Below are 16718 nucleotides of genomic sequence, written 5' to 3' on the forward strand. Positions count from 1 at the left end.
ATGTAAGGTATGGTATTACAACTGCTGTTGGCATAATTCTGAAAATACTCAGTGGTCTTGATAGGAGAGAATATTGCTGTGAGCCTACAGCACACAACTTCACTTCTGCCTTGTGAAGATAAGCCTTTAGCTGATTCTAGATATCAAGACAGACTTTCCCTTACTCACTAGAATACATTATTAGGCATTCTATCCAGCTCCTAGAAGGTCTTACACAGTGAACAAAAGGTAAAATAAGGAACTAACTTACCTTGATACAAGTTCACTTTAGTTATATACTAACAATTTTGGACCCAAAAACAGTGAGTGCCAGATTAATGCTTAAATTTGCTGTGAAAGCTAAGTATCATTTATATGCTCTGGAACTAGAGCCTGAATTTCAAGATATGTATATAACATACAAATTTTAGTGAAATAGTGAAAAATGGTATAAGGCCTAACACATTTCACAAAATCAAACGTGTATCAGAAAAAGCCTTATTTATTGTTCAAATCCATAAAATGCTATTTATAATGTAATTAACATAATACATAATTAAGCCAGGGATTTAAGTTTAAAATGTACAATTAATTGGTATAGAACACTAGCAAGAGGGGTTTTTTGCCACTGACAGTCACTTTATTTTGATGTTTTTGTTTCTGATGGATTTTCCCCTGTGTCCAGTGTCTTCAGCAATCTGAAAAGGCCAGCTGCTTCTCGTATCCGACTGAACTCAATGCAGAATGCTTGCACTTCTATAAACAAGTCCTGTACATTAATAATTTTGTTTCTGATTAAAGACTGAAGAAAGACACAAACAAGACGGACCAGGCGGTTCTGAAACATAAGAAAGATGGTTTAATAATCCAAATAAATGTTTGCAACCAAGTCAGGCAAAGGACTGTTGGCCCTCAGCAGCACAAGTGAGATGTTTTAGCTTCAGCAGTTATCATGTTCCTAAGCTTTGTACATGCTGCCCCTTGTCTACCATTTCCCACACTACTACTATATTTAAAAAATTGACTGCTTTACAGTTCTTGTACTTCAGGATGCAGGAGCCTTCTCAGGATTAATCCCATGCACAAATGAAGCACCAGATCTACCTATCCACTGCAGTTAACTTATGTAATCTGAATAAAGGCAAAGAAGAGATAATAGCTGAAGATGATGTCAACATTTGAGTCTTGCTTAGTCTTATTTTCTACAATAGCACCATAAAGAAAATTGAACAAGTTTCACATCTTAAAATTTCTTATGACCACATCATCAAGGAACTTCAGATAGACAGTGACATCACCAAACTGATTCCAAACTTCCTTCATGGAATGTGCTGGGTTGCTGAATCAGCAGGTAACCCTTTTACTCTATGTTAGAAGGAAAAAAAAAATCCAGGGACACCTAATCCAGGAACTCATGGCTCATTTCTTCCCTGATCCAGAGAAAAGACAGGATCTTAAAAGTGTTCCTCTTTCTTAAGAGCTACTTAGGCAACACCTTGAAAAGCACGGTGGGAACTGGAAGTGAAAGCTTAGGAACAGGCACTTAAAATCTGTCATACATAGGTCCAGTCACCAACCATCTGTTTAACACAGAGCACATTCTTCCCCAAGGACCAGTGATAAAAACCAAGTCTTTATCATTAAAGTGCTCTCGTACTTCACATTGTGAGAAAGTTGAACCCGAACCTTTCTCTAAAAGAAATTATGTATGTGAACAATGTTTGTCAAACAGAACTGAAGGATGTGACAGATCCAAAAGCATTTCAGATTATTTGACACTGAAAATCAGATATCAGCTATTTTTCCAGGAACTGATCTTGCTACTGCAAAATTTGCTACTTATAATGAGAGAATTCAGAGACTGAACAACGTATTTCCTTAATTGTGATCAAAAGGCATTACATGCTTTTTCTGCAACACAAATTAGTTACATGAGTAATTTTAATAATCCAGGAGCATGAAACTCGGCAAAAGAGCAAATGCAAGATTACTGGCTGACTCCCAGTCTCTGAGGATCATTTCCAACAGTAATTTTCTACCATGCTTTTTAAACAAAACATCTTGTGTCTCAGCTGCTGTGAGGTCCCATACACATTAAAAAATGTTAGCTCTCAAGCTCTGCGTGCTGCTTAGTAATCAGTGTATGTTCCTTGACCCTCAGAGCTCTTTTTTGTCCCCTGTGTCCCTGAAGCACAGCTGCTATGTGCTCTCAGCAGCCGCTGTGAGCAGTGTCTCACTCTGGGCATATTCTCAGCTGCAACCCAGATCTGCTGTTTTCCTACTCCACTACCAAGTGTAACAGGCAGAGCTACTCAGCAGGTCACAGATCCAGTCACCCATATGTGTCTGGCAGAACCACAAAGCAGAGAAGCAGCAGCCACCAAAAGATAACACATGGTCAGTCATCATCAGAATGGGACTGAGAACAAGATGGAGGGATTGCTGCTATCTAAAATCACACTGCAACTATGAATCCTGTGCACTGCACACAGCTTTCATTTCTGTAGCTGAAGGATACAGTAGAGCTGGAGAAGGCATTAGAGGACACCAAAAAAGCTTAATGGGAGACAACAGTTATCTTGCTGCAAGAAGCTCAGGACACTGCAGTCCTTCAGTATCAAGAGGAGAAAGCTAAGGCAAGGACTTGGGATTCAAAAAACCTTGGAGAAACTGAATACAGAAATGTTTTTCACCAATGATATACCCAGGAAAAGTTCTACTGGGCACCTGGTGAAACCAACAGATAGTTTAGGAGAGAAGGAAGTACCTCACACAGCATGTAGACAACCCTGAATGCCAGAAGTGTGTAAACCTCCTCAGGTTTCCCCTGAACCCTCCCTAGTCAGGGATCCTTGGAGTGGCCACAACTTCCTCAGTACCAGCATGCAAGTATGACAGGCTTGGGAAGCAGAGAGTGTTAGGAAAAAAAAAGTTCCTTTGAAATAAAAAAGCAGTAAACCAAAGTAACTTAATGGTATCAGCCTTATTAAAATCATAGCACATATTTCACAGAGCAATATATGGGATACTTTTTCCTAACCAATTTATTGAAGCACTCACCTGCATATATTTGTCTTTAATCTGTTCACAGGTGGAGATACAATTGGAGATATAAAGATGAATAAATTCAGGTGGGAGATCAACTGCAGTAGTAAGCCTGTTCAAATAAAATATTTTCAATGGTTTATGAAGCCATAAATCTAGTGTTTCTGTAGCAAAACAAATCGTATCAGTTAGACCTGTTATATGAGTTTATTCCCAGTTCTGTAATACAGAACTGATTTTTTACAGCTTCCAGATGTATTTCTAGTAATTTAAATTTCTAAATAAAGAGTAAAACTTGTTTAAACTCTGACAGTACAGATGCTAAATTAGATTGGTTTCTAGTACATCTGACATTTGAGTCGCCACTGTTTGTTAACTGAAAGAGCAATACAGCTCTCTAAAGGTAACAACATGCACTAAATGGAGAACTGCCACAAGGTTACAACAGAATCTGACCAAAGTAACTCAAATCAATCCTATCTCAAATAGTGAAAGGGGAACAGGTGAAGGTTTTAGTTTCAAGTGCAGTTTCAATTTCTTGTCTTATTTCCCTTAACAATCAGTGTCTCCCCCTGTTTGCACTGACAGTCACTTTGCAGTTTGATGAAAGTTGTTCCTGTGGTAGCTATGCTGTGGGAGAACCAGCATGCCTGACTGGTTCTGTAGCTCTCCTGGACACAGGTAAAAGCTCTGCTCTCACCATTCTTTATCCATGTTGCAATCATTTGCCCCACTTCAGGGCAGTAACTGCTGTCAGTCTGCACCAGTAGGGAGGCATTTCTTTCAGAACTGTTTCATTATATCAGAAGATATTTAAGGTGCAATTCAACTCTGCTTCAAAGGGACTGCTGATTGAGGCTTATTTGGTAGTTCACATTCAGTAATTGCCAAGAAATGGAAGAAACTAAGTGGGAGAGATATATTTCTGTAAATTTGTGGGAATTAGCTGTCTGAAAAGTATTCCCATTTAGGGGGCTAGCATTCTGTTAAGAAAATGGGTTGTATCTATCTACAGAAATTATTCTAAATGAAATCAGAACATGACTGTACAGCAGGGCAGCTGTTTATCAACCACCTTTTGTTCGCTTAAGCTGCATCAAGAATACAAGTTGCAATTAAGCAGATTAGCCATGTGGCATTAACTGTTTGTGGAGGATTCCCACAATAAGTGCCCTTTGTCCCACTCTAGTCTTCTATCTCCCACACAGACATGCCCCAAGAAGGATCAAAACTAACATTTCCAGATATCCTGATAAAACAAAACTGCTCATTTTACATACTCTGTGAAACCTTACTAGATTTGAGATCATACTCACCTATTTACAACTTCCATTGAATGTAAGGACATGTCCATGTTGACCAAGACAGAAAAGTACTCTGTTATTTGACTAGACTGCATTAGTTTCAGCAACATTTCTATAGCTACTAAAGGATTGTTTTCAACCAGGTCTGGCAATTTGGCAGGAGTGAGACCGATATGGTAAACAAGCTTGGGGTCCTTTTCCAGTTCTCCAAGGAGCTGTGAAGAAGAAAAAAAAAATCCTCACTTGATTTTTCCTCAACTATTCATGTTACTGCTTGAAAAAACTCTTATAACACATCTAAGATCCAGGAGAATTATACACCTTTAGATTTAGGCTTCTCAATTGAAAAGCACTGGAGGGCTACTTTAAAATGTTTATGTACAGGTAACTGTGTCCATAAAACTATGGACATTTAGGAGTCTTTCATCAGTGGATGGCAAAGAAGGGACTTAAAAAAATTCCATGATGAATTTTTTTTAATGAAAAAAAAAAGACAAGTTTCAGCCTCCTTTAGTTTCCTGTCCAGTAGAAGGAAATCTCAATTTCAGGTTCACTTGGCAGAAAGAGTAGCGCAAATTAATCTTATTTTATAGTGCCAGCATAATGATTATGAAAAAAGCCCACTGAAATCAGGGGTAATACTATCAAATTGAGGGGAAAAAAATGTTGTTGATATTTCTGAAGTAATTATTTATCAAAAACTTTCACAGAAGCACGAGCAACTTAAAGATTTTTCCACACAGAAAAATGTCAGCGCCACTCCTGATCAACTGTAACTACATCAAGTTAATAGTATGAACATTATCTTCCTAATTCAGACAAACCCAAGTCAAAATTTTTTGATTTTTACAATGTAAATGTTTCCTGAATCCAAACACAGATCAATGAAAGTGCTCAAACTTTTCTAAAATACAGCAGTTAATAGCTTCTTAGAGAATCATTTTAGACAGGAAAGTGCATCATCCTTACCTGTGTTTGCTGTGGTGAAGTCAAAGGACTTTTAAAAGCTTTTGCCATTATTCTTTTTATCTCAACTCCAGTGCTGTTCTTAACACACATTGACTTATCCCACTGAATTGTGTGATCTGGTTCAATTGGATTTAGCCATGCCAATTCATCCTCACATATATGGAGTGGAGGTGGTGGTCGAATAAACTCTGGTCGAAAGTGACCTAAAAAGGCAACAAAGGAGACATTTTCTTAAGCTTTGGATTTTCAGTTCTGTATCAGTAAAAAACAGAAGACGCCCCAAAAGCCTCTATTTCTTTAAGCTATGATAACACTGAGAACAGCACTACAATCCTATTTGCCTCCCAGAAAAACATTTATTTCTGATTTTTAGTGATACTGTTCCATACACCTGTTTTTCCTCTCTATTCAGATCACTGTGTTACTGATCCTGTGGTCTTTTTCCCTTCCACAGTAACTGCTTCCTTGGGAGGTGTTACGAGCCAATGCAGATCTCAGTGCAGGGACTAGTATCTTGTTCAACAGATGACATGGGGAAGGGCTTGAAGACAGACTCCAGATTTCTAGAAGTCTGTAAACGTGAAAACTAGAATCTGATCTAGAAACAATATGATGCAGTCTTGCACTTACATTCACCTTAATTTCCATTTCATGCCTTGAAAATATTTCTGAACTCCTTTACATTTTATCTGAAGTATAATAACACAGTATGTTGTGAGTTACAGAAAGATGTGGAAATGCACCTACTTTCTATAGGAGGCTTTAGTCCACTCACTAATGCTTCTGTGATCTGGGAAGCAACAGAGCTGTCAAAACCAGAGTTGGAAGAATCTGGGTCAGGATCGCTGAGAATGCTGGGGAAGCTGGCCTTGCTCTGTGTTGGCAGCTCGGACTGACGTTCTGAAAGAAGAATATTAAACCATAAAATTGGAACAGAAATGCCTGGAATACTAAAAGTACTGAGAAACAAGCAGCTTTAGAAAAGAAGTGGCTTTAGAAAAAACTCAACAGATAATATCAACATGAAATTTAGTACAGTCAGGCAGTCAGCAGTCTGAGTGCCAGCTGATAGGCAAGGAGAGAGAGTATGCAGCAAGGATAAAGAAGAAATAGATGTTAATCTGAAACGTAGTCCTGGCTTAGAACAGGCACATAACTGATGTAATCTACATCTAAAAGCAGCACATTAGTAGGTTCCCATGCTACTCCTCAAAGAGTTCACCTGCAGTATCTGGTTTTGTAATCACTTCTCAGAGAAGGAAAGTGAAAGATCTACACAGATCCATTTACAGATGATAATGGTCATACTAGACCTGAAGTCAGCTATTCAGATTTACCCAACACATTCCTGTGGCACTGTCTGAGCTCCCTGTACATTTGCTGTCAAGCCAGAATCAGTGCTTTAGTGGTAAACAATGGAGTTTTAAGGTTATGTGATTCTACAGACATCATCATTAAGGCAAACGTGAAAGGAGCTAAAATCATCCCACTAGAGGCCAAATTACAGACCATAAATAAGTTACAGAAAAATAACATTAAGGTTAGTGTATATACAGCTGAAGACTTGAACAAATTGGCCAAAAAGGAAAATATGGGCCTTGTTGCTTGCATTACCAGATTTTTATGTACCCTTCTGTCAATAATCTATTGTTCTTCTGTATCTGAAGACTTAATGGCTGATCTTCTGTGTTCTCTGTACTAGTTTGAGAGATCGTGTTTTCCATTGCTTTGGCAAGGAAAACCCCAAGGGACAAAAAGCAGAAAAATCCCCACTACAGAATACCACTTAACATTCCTCTCCCCACCCTGTTAACAGAGAACACTAAGCAGCAGATTATGTCTTAAGCAATCTGAAGTCCAAAATTGCTGGTACCACACAAGAAATCCCTTGAAAAAGTTCCAGATGAAACTAAACACCACTCAATTTCCTGGCTATTGAGTGAGTGCTGTTCTATTTTGTGTAGCCTAACACTTCTAAGCAAAGTGTGCTTGCTCCTTTTTGTGCAATCATGTTGACCCCTTCCAGCTGCCCACACACACAAACTATTTCATATGACTCCAAACAAATCTGCAAGAGATTTTGCCCAAAACTGTGAGTGACAAGAGCATTATGAGAACAAAATTGTTAATTTTTCTGGCTTTCTGTCCCACTTTATCCAGCTATTTCAGATAATGCAAACATGTGCATATATGCTCACTGAAGCAGCACAGCAGGATATATTTTTCTATTAAAGGCAACAACTACAATATTTTCATCTACTTAAATCCCTCCCCCCCCCGGCCATTTTAAAGGCAAAATCCAAATGAGATGGTTTATAAAACATATTTTCTACTTAAGTAACTACTTCAAACTTCATCTCATGAGTATTTTAATTTAGCCCCTGAACAGAAGGGTTTATTTACCAAAAGAAGTACAGGAGTGGGGGAGAGGCATTGGGTGTCCTTTTGCTATCTTTTCATTAATAGTCTAGGACTTAAATCCATCAGCCAGTAAGTCACAGATTTGTCTGTAACCTCATAATCTGAAATGACTAGTGATGTTAGACAAGACACTTCACTGATTTGAGACACCTCAGTTATACCTGATACCTGAGCCCTCAGTTATATGCACTGAAGCTCAGAAGTTCAACCTCACTGTTTCAAGGATAAGGGCTGAAACAACAGCTTCAGGTAAGCAGAAGTAAGAATTAGATGGTGATTTAACAGAAATTAATATAGCATCTTCAACTAAGACATTTAAATTCTATAAATCTAAACTGGAAACAAATCCTTAGGTTCCTTGATGGAGTTTATTATTTTTACAGGTAAAAAGAAACTTTCTTTGATTCTTAAGGAATGCTCAACAATGTATTAAAAGCTTTACTTTCATCCAGGTCAATTACTCCCCCATCAAATAGGGGTTATCAGACAAACACTGAGGAACACTTTGCCAGGAGACCTATCCCTGCAACTAGGAGAATTTTTTTTATAGGGTAGCACACCAGATGAACAAAAACATATTGTAGGGCAGTACTAAAGTTTGAATTAGCCCTCTGCAGACCAAGGGAAGAGAGAACAAAACAACTCATGCCCACGATGCTAGATTCCAGCATTCTGGTTTTTTTTTTTGGGGGGGGGGGGTGGGGGTGGGTGATGGTGGAAAACCTTAAAACCAAAAAAGAAAAACAAAAATAGACAATCTACCTTAGAGTTGCAAATAAACTGTCACAGTGAGCTCAGATTCAGAGGATAAGTGTTTTTGTTTTCTTCACAAAAATAAAGGATTGGGAGAGATAAACTGATAGCAAAAAATTGAATGTTTTCTAAATTATTTAATTTGATTTTGCAGGTATGTGCTAAAGCAAGTCAAAGTCATCCTGCTCTGGACAGCCATGAACTCATCTCAAGGATCATACTTCTGAAAAGCTACCAAGTGTTATAGCTATGACATTCTGTACATTTCTGGGGAAAGGCTGTAAACAAAACACCTCCAACACTGCATCTTAGTGTCATCATCCAGCACCAGCTCCATCCTGCATATTGAATCATTAGGAGAAATATACTAAAGACTAGTAAAAAAATCAGACTTTCCAAAACACAACAAACAGAAGAAGCATCATGATTTTAAAACAAGTAAAAGATTTATCTTCTAAGAAAGTGATTAGAAAGCAGACAGTTATTCTGGAGACCTACAGCAAGAAGTCTGAGAAAGACAGCACAGAGCTTTTCCAGATGCAGCTGGTTTTGTTACATAACTTCTACAACTGCTTGTAAGCAACTGTGCACTTTTACTGGATTATGTAAACAATGATATAAATTTTATACAAGCACCATTAATGACTTTGTATTCTACTTTCAGCCACCATTATCTTCTATTTTAAATAAAGTATGTGGCCTACAGCACACATTCACCCAACGGCAGTTTTGAGGTTGCCCAGAGAAGCTGTGGATCCCCATCCATGGAAATGTCCAAGTCCAGGCTGGATGGGCCTTTGAGCAACCTGGTCTGTTGGAAGGTGTCCATGCCCACAGAGGGTGAAGGTGGAAGTAGATGATTTTTATGGTCTTTTCCAACCCAAACCATTCTGTGATTCAATGATTTCATCTTTAATGAGAACAAACTATTCAGAAGGCAAACACAGTACCAAGGGGAAAACAAATAAAAGCACCTTGAGGCTTCTTAAGGCATCACATATGCCTTGCACTAAAAATGACAAGTCACCTGAGGCTTCACAAAATTTTAATTCGCTGAGGTATTTTACAAAATACAGACAGGATGAACACAAGAAGGACCAGAAAAGTTTGTCTCACCCACAATGACATGTTAGGGTGTTCAATTTGCATTTTCAAATTATCCCAGTCTGAAAATAGCAGCTACGGAGGACTCCACAAGACATCTGTAGACTGTGAACAAGGGACAGTGTACCACAGCTTTACCAGTCAATGTCAGAGTCCACAGAAAAAAAATTACAATACCAAGATACAACTGCAGGACACAGAAAATCTAAATGGTGCCCAACCTCAGAACAATAAATCACATTGTACAGGTACAGAACTGGATGGTCAGTTTTCAAGCAAGCAGGTCTACTGCAACCTACTGAGGGAAAAAGGATTTTTTTTTTTGTTTTTAAACTGGTTCCTTGTTCCCAACAATATATATTTCATCCTCGCCCCAGATGTGACATGAACAGTCATGTCCCTCCTCCTGTTCTCCTGTCAAAGGATAAGCATCACATTGCTTTTCTTTTCAGTCTAGTAAAACTGGATCCCCTTCCAACTCTTGAGCTAACACCAAGGCCTAACTTTGCAATAAATCAAAGACATAATTGCAATAGTCAATTTTCCAGGTACAGCAGAAGTACTGGTATGTAATAGCAGCATTACATTTATGCTTGTTCTCTCATGAAAGAAATACTGCAAAGGGTGAAAAGGGATGAAAATACAAAAAAAAACCAAAAAAACCCACAAATAACTAAAACAAAGTAAGCACACAAAAAACCCACCAAAAAAATCCCTCATAGCTGTAGATTAAAAACTTCCTATAATTGCAAAATATTCTTGTATTTAAAGCAGTTACATATATGCCTAAAAAACTACTTGTTAAGGAGGATAAAAGAGTTAGGCTGTAATCTCTGCCTGCAGTTTCTCCAAGTGCTTGAACACAGGCTTGAAGACCTTAAAGCATAGTTCAAACCTTTTCATATGGAGGACAGACAGGGCTTTCTCAAGTAACCCACAGTCACATTCCAATGAGAGCTTCCACCCCCAAGAGCAGCACAGCCACAAACCTTCCTCACCTGCTAGTGCCAGCTGCAGCCCACTGATGTCCACTGACTGGGCCATGTTCCCCACATCCATGGCAGCGATCTGCCGAGGAGTCTTCTTGAACAGCTCTCTAGGAGGGGCCAGCATCAGTTGTGAAAGAAAGAACTTCTCTGGAGGAGTTATGGGAGGTAAGAAGCCTGTGGAGACACAATGAAAAACAATCCATGGTTTTTAATGTGGGAGCATTAACAGTTTCCATGCTCTTCATGTGTAACAAGCAAAACTAAGACAAACTGATGTATTATTTATGGCAAAGTAGGTGCAGCTGGAGAGTCTGTGTGACACATACAGAACTGTTTTAATGCAAAATACAGCACTACAAGATCAGCATTACAACATGCCACAGCTGATGCCAAGTCACTCGTGCTAGTTCATTCACACAATTTCCAGTCCAGACAAAAAGTGAGCTATTTAGTGTGAGCTGACACTGCGATTCACGGATTCAGAGAATGGCCTGGGTTGGAAAGGACCTTAAAGAGCAGCTAGTTCCCACCCCTTGGCACGGCCAGGGACACCTGTCCCTATGTGTTCCACTCCATCCAGCCTGGCCTTGAACACTTGCAGGGATGGTGCATCCACAGCTTCTCTGGGTAGCCTGTTCCAGTGCTCCAGCCTTCTAACCAACTTGGTGGCCCTCTCTGTAGTCTCTCCAACGGGTTATTTTTTAAAAAAACTGATTTACTTGTCACTGGTAGTGTCATATTTACTGAAGAGGAAAAAAGCGTTTCACTCTCATGTATTTCTCTCTAACAGTTTTGTTTCACAGCTTTAAGGCTGCCAGAAGCCTCCTATCACCTCCAGCTTTATCCCAACAATTTCCGTGTTATCACAGAATCAATTAGGCTGGAAAAGACCTCCGAGATCGCCGAGTCTGACCTGCGACTGAACACCACCATGTCAACTACAGCAGGGCACTGAGTGCCACGTCCAGTCTCTCCTTAAACACCTCCAAGGACGGTGACTGCACCACCTCCCTGGACAGCCCATTCCAATGCCCAATCGCTCTGTGAAGAGCTCCCTACTCCAGCCTAAACCTGCCGTGGCTCAGAAAGCTGAGCCCTCTTGTCCTGTCGCTGGTCGCTTGGGAGAAGAGGCCGACCCCGACCTGGCTAGGTTGCAGAGCGCGAAAAGCAGCGAGCCTCCTCTTCCCCAGGCGACGCAGCCCCAGCCCTCAGGCAGCTGCAGAGCCGCGAGGTCCAAGCACGGGGCCCGGCTGACGCAGGCCCAGAGCCGCCGGCCGTGCGGGATTCCCCCCGCTCTCCCAGGAGGGCCCGGGCCCGCCGCCCGGGACGCACCTGAGAGCGGCGTGCGCTCCGCCTCGTCGCCGCCGCGCTCGGGCGCGGGGTTGAGCAGGTGGGCGAAGACGGCGGCGAAGGGGTTGGCGGCCAGGGGCTCGGTGCGGTACATCTCCCAGAGCAGGTAGAGCGCGGTGAGGCGCTGCGCGGGGCTGGGCAGCAGGTCGGGCTGCTGCAGCAGCAGGACGAGCACGGAGCCCAGCCGGAAGTGCTCGGCCTTCCCGAAGTAGTGGTGGAAGGCGCTGGAGAGCCCCTCGAAGGTGCTGCCGCCCGCCTCCTCCGACACGATGCTCAGCAGGCTCGACAGCTCCTTCGGCGACAGGCTCATCCTGCCGCCCGCCGCCGCCTCGCCGGCCTCCGCTGCCCCCTGCGAGCCGGGCGCCGGGCTGCCCCCGCCCCCGGGCATCCGACCGCGACCGCCGCCGCTCCGGGCCCGGCGCTGCCCGCCGCCCGCGCTTTACGGCGCTGCCGCGAAAGGCGCCGGGGACGTTCCGGCCCGGGCTGCGGGGCGGCGCGCGCGCGGCCGGGCGGGCCGCGATTGGTCCGGGCCGCCCGACGGGGGCGGGCCATTGGTCCGGGCGGCGGCCGCGCGCGCTCCCGCGGGGCCGGCAGGGGGCGCCCGGCGGCGCGCGGCGCGGCTGCGCCGTCCCCGTGGCGGGCGGGGCCGCGCGGGGAGCGCGCGCGCCCCACGGGCCGGGGCTGCTCTGGCCCCGCGCCTCACGGCCCCGCCCCTCACGGCCCCGCCCCTCACGGGCCCGCCCCTCACGGGCCCGCCCCTCACGGGCCCGCCCCTCACGGGCCCGCCCCTCACGGCCCCGCCCCTCACGGGCCCCGCGCCCTGCCCGGCTGTGGGGCCGGGGCTCTCTCGAGGCCGAGGAACGCCCCGTGGCCGTGCCGTTTAACGGCGGAGCAGTTACACCTGGGACTGGGCCCACTGAAGGGTCTCGAGCACAAGTTGTATGAGGAGCAGCTGAGGCTGCTGGGGTTGTTGGACCTGGAGGGAAGCAGGCTTAGGGGAGATCTTAATTAACACTCTCTACAACCACCTGAAAGGAGGTTGTGTCCGGGTTGGGTCAGACTCTGCTCCCAGGTAACCAGCCACAGGACAAGAGGACACAGCCTCAAGCTGCACCAGGGGAGGTTTAGGTTGGACATTAGGGATTTCTTCACAAAAAGGGTGATTAGACATTGGAATGGGCTGCCCAGGGAAGTGGCAGAGTCACTATCCCTGGAAGCGTTTAAGGAAAGACTGGATATGGCCCTTGGTGCCCCAGTGTAGTTGACAAGGTGGTGTGCAGTCACAGGTTGGATGATGTCAGAAATCCTTTCCGATCGAATTGATTCTGTGATTGTGAAGGGCTGGTGTTCATCCATATCTTCCATAGTCCAGTGCAGCTGAGAATATCCACTTTGCTGGTGGGGCTCTCAGCAGAGCGGGAGGGTGGTGAGCAGCAATAACGTGTCTGGGGGTCAGGGATTGAAGCACATCCCGATGAAATGTGATGATCTGCTTCATTGGCTTATCCTGTGCAAGTACATCTCATGGGACAGCAAGTCACAGGCTTAACCTGAAGAAGTGCTGAGGGGTCATGGCCTGGAGGAAGAGAAGAGAAGAGAAGAGAAGAGAAGAGAAGAGAAGAGAAGAGAAGAGAAGAGAAGAGAAGAGAAGAGAAGAGAAGAGAAGAGAAGAGAGCTTAGGAAGTCCTGAGAGCAGGCAACTAATTCTAGTAGTAGTACTCCTCCCAAGTCACCCAGCCCTAAGGATCTTGGCTTTCCAGACAGCAATACATATGTAAGAGATGGGATCCAGTTTCTAAATATAAATTGAAGGCGTGTGTTCTGCATATAGACCACGTAATGGAGGTGTTCCGTGTTTCATGTTTCTGATGGGAAAGAAACCCAGATCCCAGAGGTGTAAAGGATTCATGTACATACAGATCTGTTAAAAAGGATGGGGCTGTGAGGAAAACAAGGTCTACAGCCAGGGGAGGCACGATCTGAAAGCCTTGTTGACAGAGCAGTTACCAGCAGTCTGGATCACGGTGAGAAGGCTGCTTGCAACATGCACTGCTAGAAGAGTAAGGCAGATGGAAGAGGATGCCAGTGAGCTCCCTGACCTGGCTGGGGTATTCAAGAAAACAAAGTATTATTTGGAAGTTTAGGCCTATTTAGAGTTTACTACCAACTGCAACAAGGACTTTAATTGTAAGATTTAGGAAGAAGATGAAAGCATTGCAAATAGCTGAGGAAGTAAACTGTATGTGTGTGATAGGGCTCGGTGGAAAACTTGGGAGAGCACAGGCCTCAGACCAACCAGCAGGTTTTCTGTTTCTGGTGTGCTGACAAAAGTTGCACTTGTTAATTTTTGGCATGAAGTTTATGGTTAAAAATTAGTGCATCTGAAGTTGTGCCTCATATTGAGGGATGGCTTGCTGGCTGGATTAGCACCCAAACAAACCTTTGATGCTTTTGTCCAGGTGGTCTTTTTTGTACAGCCTGCTCCTAATAACAAACTCTGCTGAAGACAACAGAGCTAAAAGAAGAAAAATATTTAGAAAGAGAAAGCTGCTTCTTCTTTTCCTATAGACTTCAGAATCATAATTCACTCTTTGATATTCTGCTTACTGGAATAATGGATGCAGAACTGCAGAAATGGACTTTAGAGAAATAAAAAGTTTCTCTGATGACTGAGATAGCAAGAAAAATGTATTACCCATATGTGCTCACTAATGCAGCTATATGAAAGCATTCAATGCAAATTAAAAGGTTTCATCAGAACAGAAAAGCTAACAGTTTAGAAGATGGAATACTTAATAGGAAGTGGCATGGGCCCAACCATCAGTTGACAAAGGGAATTTTGAAGTCACAAAGATTTTAAAACAGATTACCATTTCAGGGTAGGAAAAATCTTAATCTAAAAAAAACCAAAACCAGATGAGGTTAAAATGCTGTTGGAACAGAAAACATAGTGAGCAAAATAGTGTTTCTGTGACTGCTCAGGGAGTGTGTGGGACGTTCTTGGGCTCCAAACTCATGTAATGAAGAAGCAAGAGTGTGTGGTACTAGTGCAGACTGAAATAAAAGGAGTTCTGGGCCAGATCTGAAATGGATTGCGTTACACTCAGGGAGGAAGGCTGGGGCCCCAGCTCCCTTGGTGGGCCAGGGGGTTGGTTCTGCAGGGGATGCCTCAGTGCAGCACAACCTCACGGTATAAAAGGAAGACTTCAGTTTTCTCCCTTTGCAGAGCAATGCCTCTGGGAGCAGCCTGAGCATATTCCATTTCTTTTAGGCCTATGGAATAGCCATTAAATGGTCAATATAAGCATAAAATACACCTGTCATTTTTCATGCTTGACTTTAAGGAAGAACCTCAGTAAAAATCATGCTTTGAGTTCCTAAAGAGGGATAAAGAGATTGGGGCTGTACTTAAATTTCTGATTCTCATCTCCCTTGTGTAACCCTGCCCTGTTGGCTCAAACATGCTAACATATATTAGCCCAGACTAAAAGTGACACAGGCAATCTAGTTTGGCAGGTTACCCTTTGCAAATGCAAACAAGCCTTTACAAAATGATTTGGCGGTTAGAATGCAATTGGTGTAGTATTGAAAAGAACATCATCAGCTTTTGATGAATTTTAATTGTTACTGGAAAATTACATTCACAACCAAAGGAGAACAGTCAGATTTTATTTCCTGAGCTAAGGGCAAGGCTATGCAATTTAACTGTAAGTTAATTACAAGAAGGAGTTCTCTTTCCTTCTTTCCTTCTTAACATTTATTATATTATTTACTATTATATTTTGTATTGTTTACTATTGTATTTTAGATGATGCATAAGAAACACAGAGTACATTGCATGTACTATAAAAAGAATCCTAATGAAGGATAGATGGAAAAAGACAACATTTGGAAGGAGCAATAAAAATATTAAAGAACTATCCAGCCAGTATTTTAGTTTCTTCTAGCAAAGAGGCTGAATACTCAGGAAACAACTCCCAACAGCCTATCTTTTATCCCCACAGTTCATTTAGGAAGGACACAGTAGGAAGGAATTAAATCACACCTTAAAGTCAAAGAGTGAATTAAAGCACTTCCAGATTGTTCTGTTCTGTTCTCATGAGAATTCTCTCTTGTACACAAATTCCTTTCCACAGCAGTTAAAGTGACCCATCCTGTCTACAGTGTCTTTAAATAGCAGCATATCAGAGAAAGAAAGGAGAAGATGCATTTTGTATACATCTCTTCATGTGTAATAGTTAAATGTTTTCTTCCTAGTTCATCTTTTCAATTCAAACGCAGGACCACCAATACAGAAACAGGTTTTGTTATTCCTGGAGTAATCAACAATATTGGCATGCTAACAATGCCTAAAAGTCTTCCTGAGTAACTGTATGAGAACACATCTTCACTTGTTAGTCAGCTCTCTAAGCTGCCAAGGTATCTTGGATACAGCTTGAAAAGCACTTAAGAAACACCAAAAATATCATTGCATGAATGGCTTCATAAGTGCTGAATACTGAGTGGGTTAGAAATAAACATGGTCATTGCTGAATTCTTTAACTACTGTGAGTTTTAGCGATGTCTCTGCATTTCAAGGCACACGTGATCACACCTGTAAATTAATGTTAGTCCACTCTCTTGATTCCTTGAGTGTTAGATGCTCCCAGAAGAGACAGAGCTTTGGCCCAATTAGATTTATGGTGAAACTCCAACAGGGACATAGTGGCGTACAAGAGCGGCATACAGTATGGCTATTTGTACATGTGTCTTTGGATAGGCACTTCTTCTGACAAGGAAACCCTTTCCTGATTGCTCAGAAACA

The 16718-nt window shown here is 42.6% G+C and overlaps 1 protein-coding gene and 1 long non-coding RNA gene across 2 annotated transcripts; one reads left to right on the forward strand and one right to left on the reverse strand.

Annotated features, from left to right (window-relative positions):
• Window positions 1-463: 463 nt before the first annotated feature.
• Window positions 464-12359, reverse strand: CNOT11 (CCR4-NOT transcription complex subunit 11). The gene is made up of 7 exons (XM_064408071.1): window positions 11897-12359; window positions 10574-10738; window positions 6045-6197; window positions 5298-5500; window positions 4341-4543; window positions 3040-3136; window positions 464-817 (listed from the first exon to the last, which is right to left on the reverse strand). The coding sequence occupies exons 1-7, from the start codon at window positions 12300-12302 to the stop codon at window positions 620-622; spliced, it is 1425 nt and encodes a 474-aa protein (XP_064264141.1). The 5' UTR covers window positions 12303-12359; the 3' UTR covers window positions 464-619.
• A 399-nt stretch (window positions 12360-12758) lies between these two features.
• Window positions 12759-16124, forward strand: LOC135293644 (uncharacterized). Its single transcript, XR_010355765.1, has 2 exons — window positions 12759-12986; window positions 13431-16124. It is a non-coding gene; the product is annotated as an uncharacterized LOC135293644 (long non-coding RNA).
• Window positions 16125-16718: the final 594 nt, after the last annotated feature.

The sequence above is a fragment of the Passer domesticus genome, chromosome 2, assembly GCF_036417665.1.
Source record: "Passer domesticus isolate bPasDom1 chromosome 2, bPasDom1.hap1, whole genome shotgun sequence".
Taxonomy (NCBI): domain Eukaryota; kingdom Metazoa; phylum Chordata; class Aves; order Passeriformes; family Passeridae; genus Passer; species Passer domesticus.

Excerpts from the sequence above, each read along its gene's own strand:
- CNOT11 (XM_064408071.1), bottom strand. The coding sequence starts at position 12,302 with ATGCCCGGGGGCGGGGGCAGCCCGGCGCCCGGCTCGCAGGGGGCAGCG. Across the intron at positions 4,544-5,297 it reads CTTCACCACAGCAAACACAG|CTCCTTGGAGAACTGGAAAA; the intron begins GTAAGGATGATG and ends TCTTCTTCACAG. Across the intron at positions 818-3,039 it reads TTAAAGACAAATATATGCAG|AACCGCCTGGTCCGTCTTGT; the intron begins GTGAGTGCTTCA and ends CTTATGTTTCAG.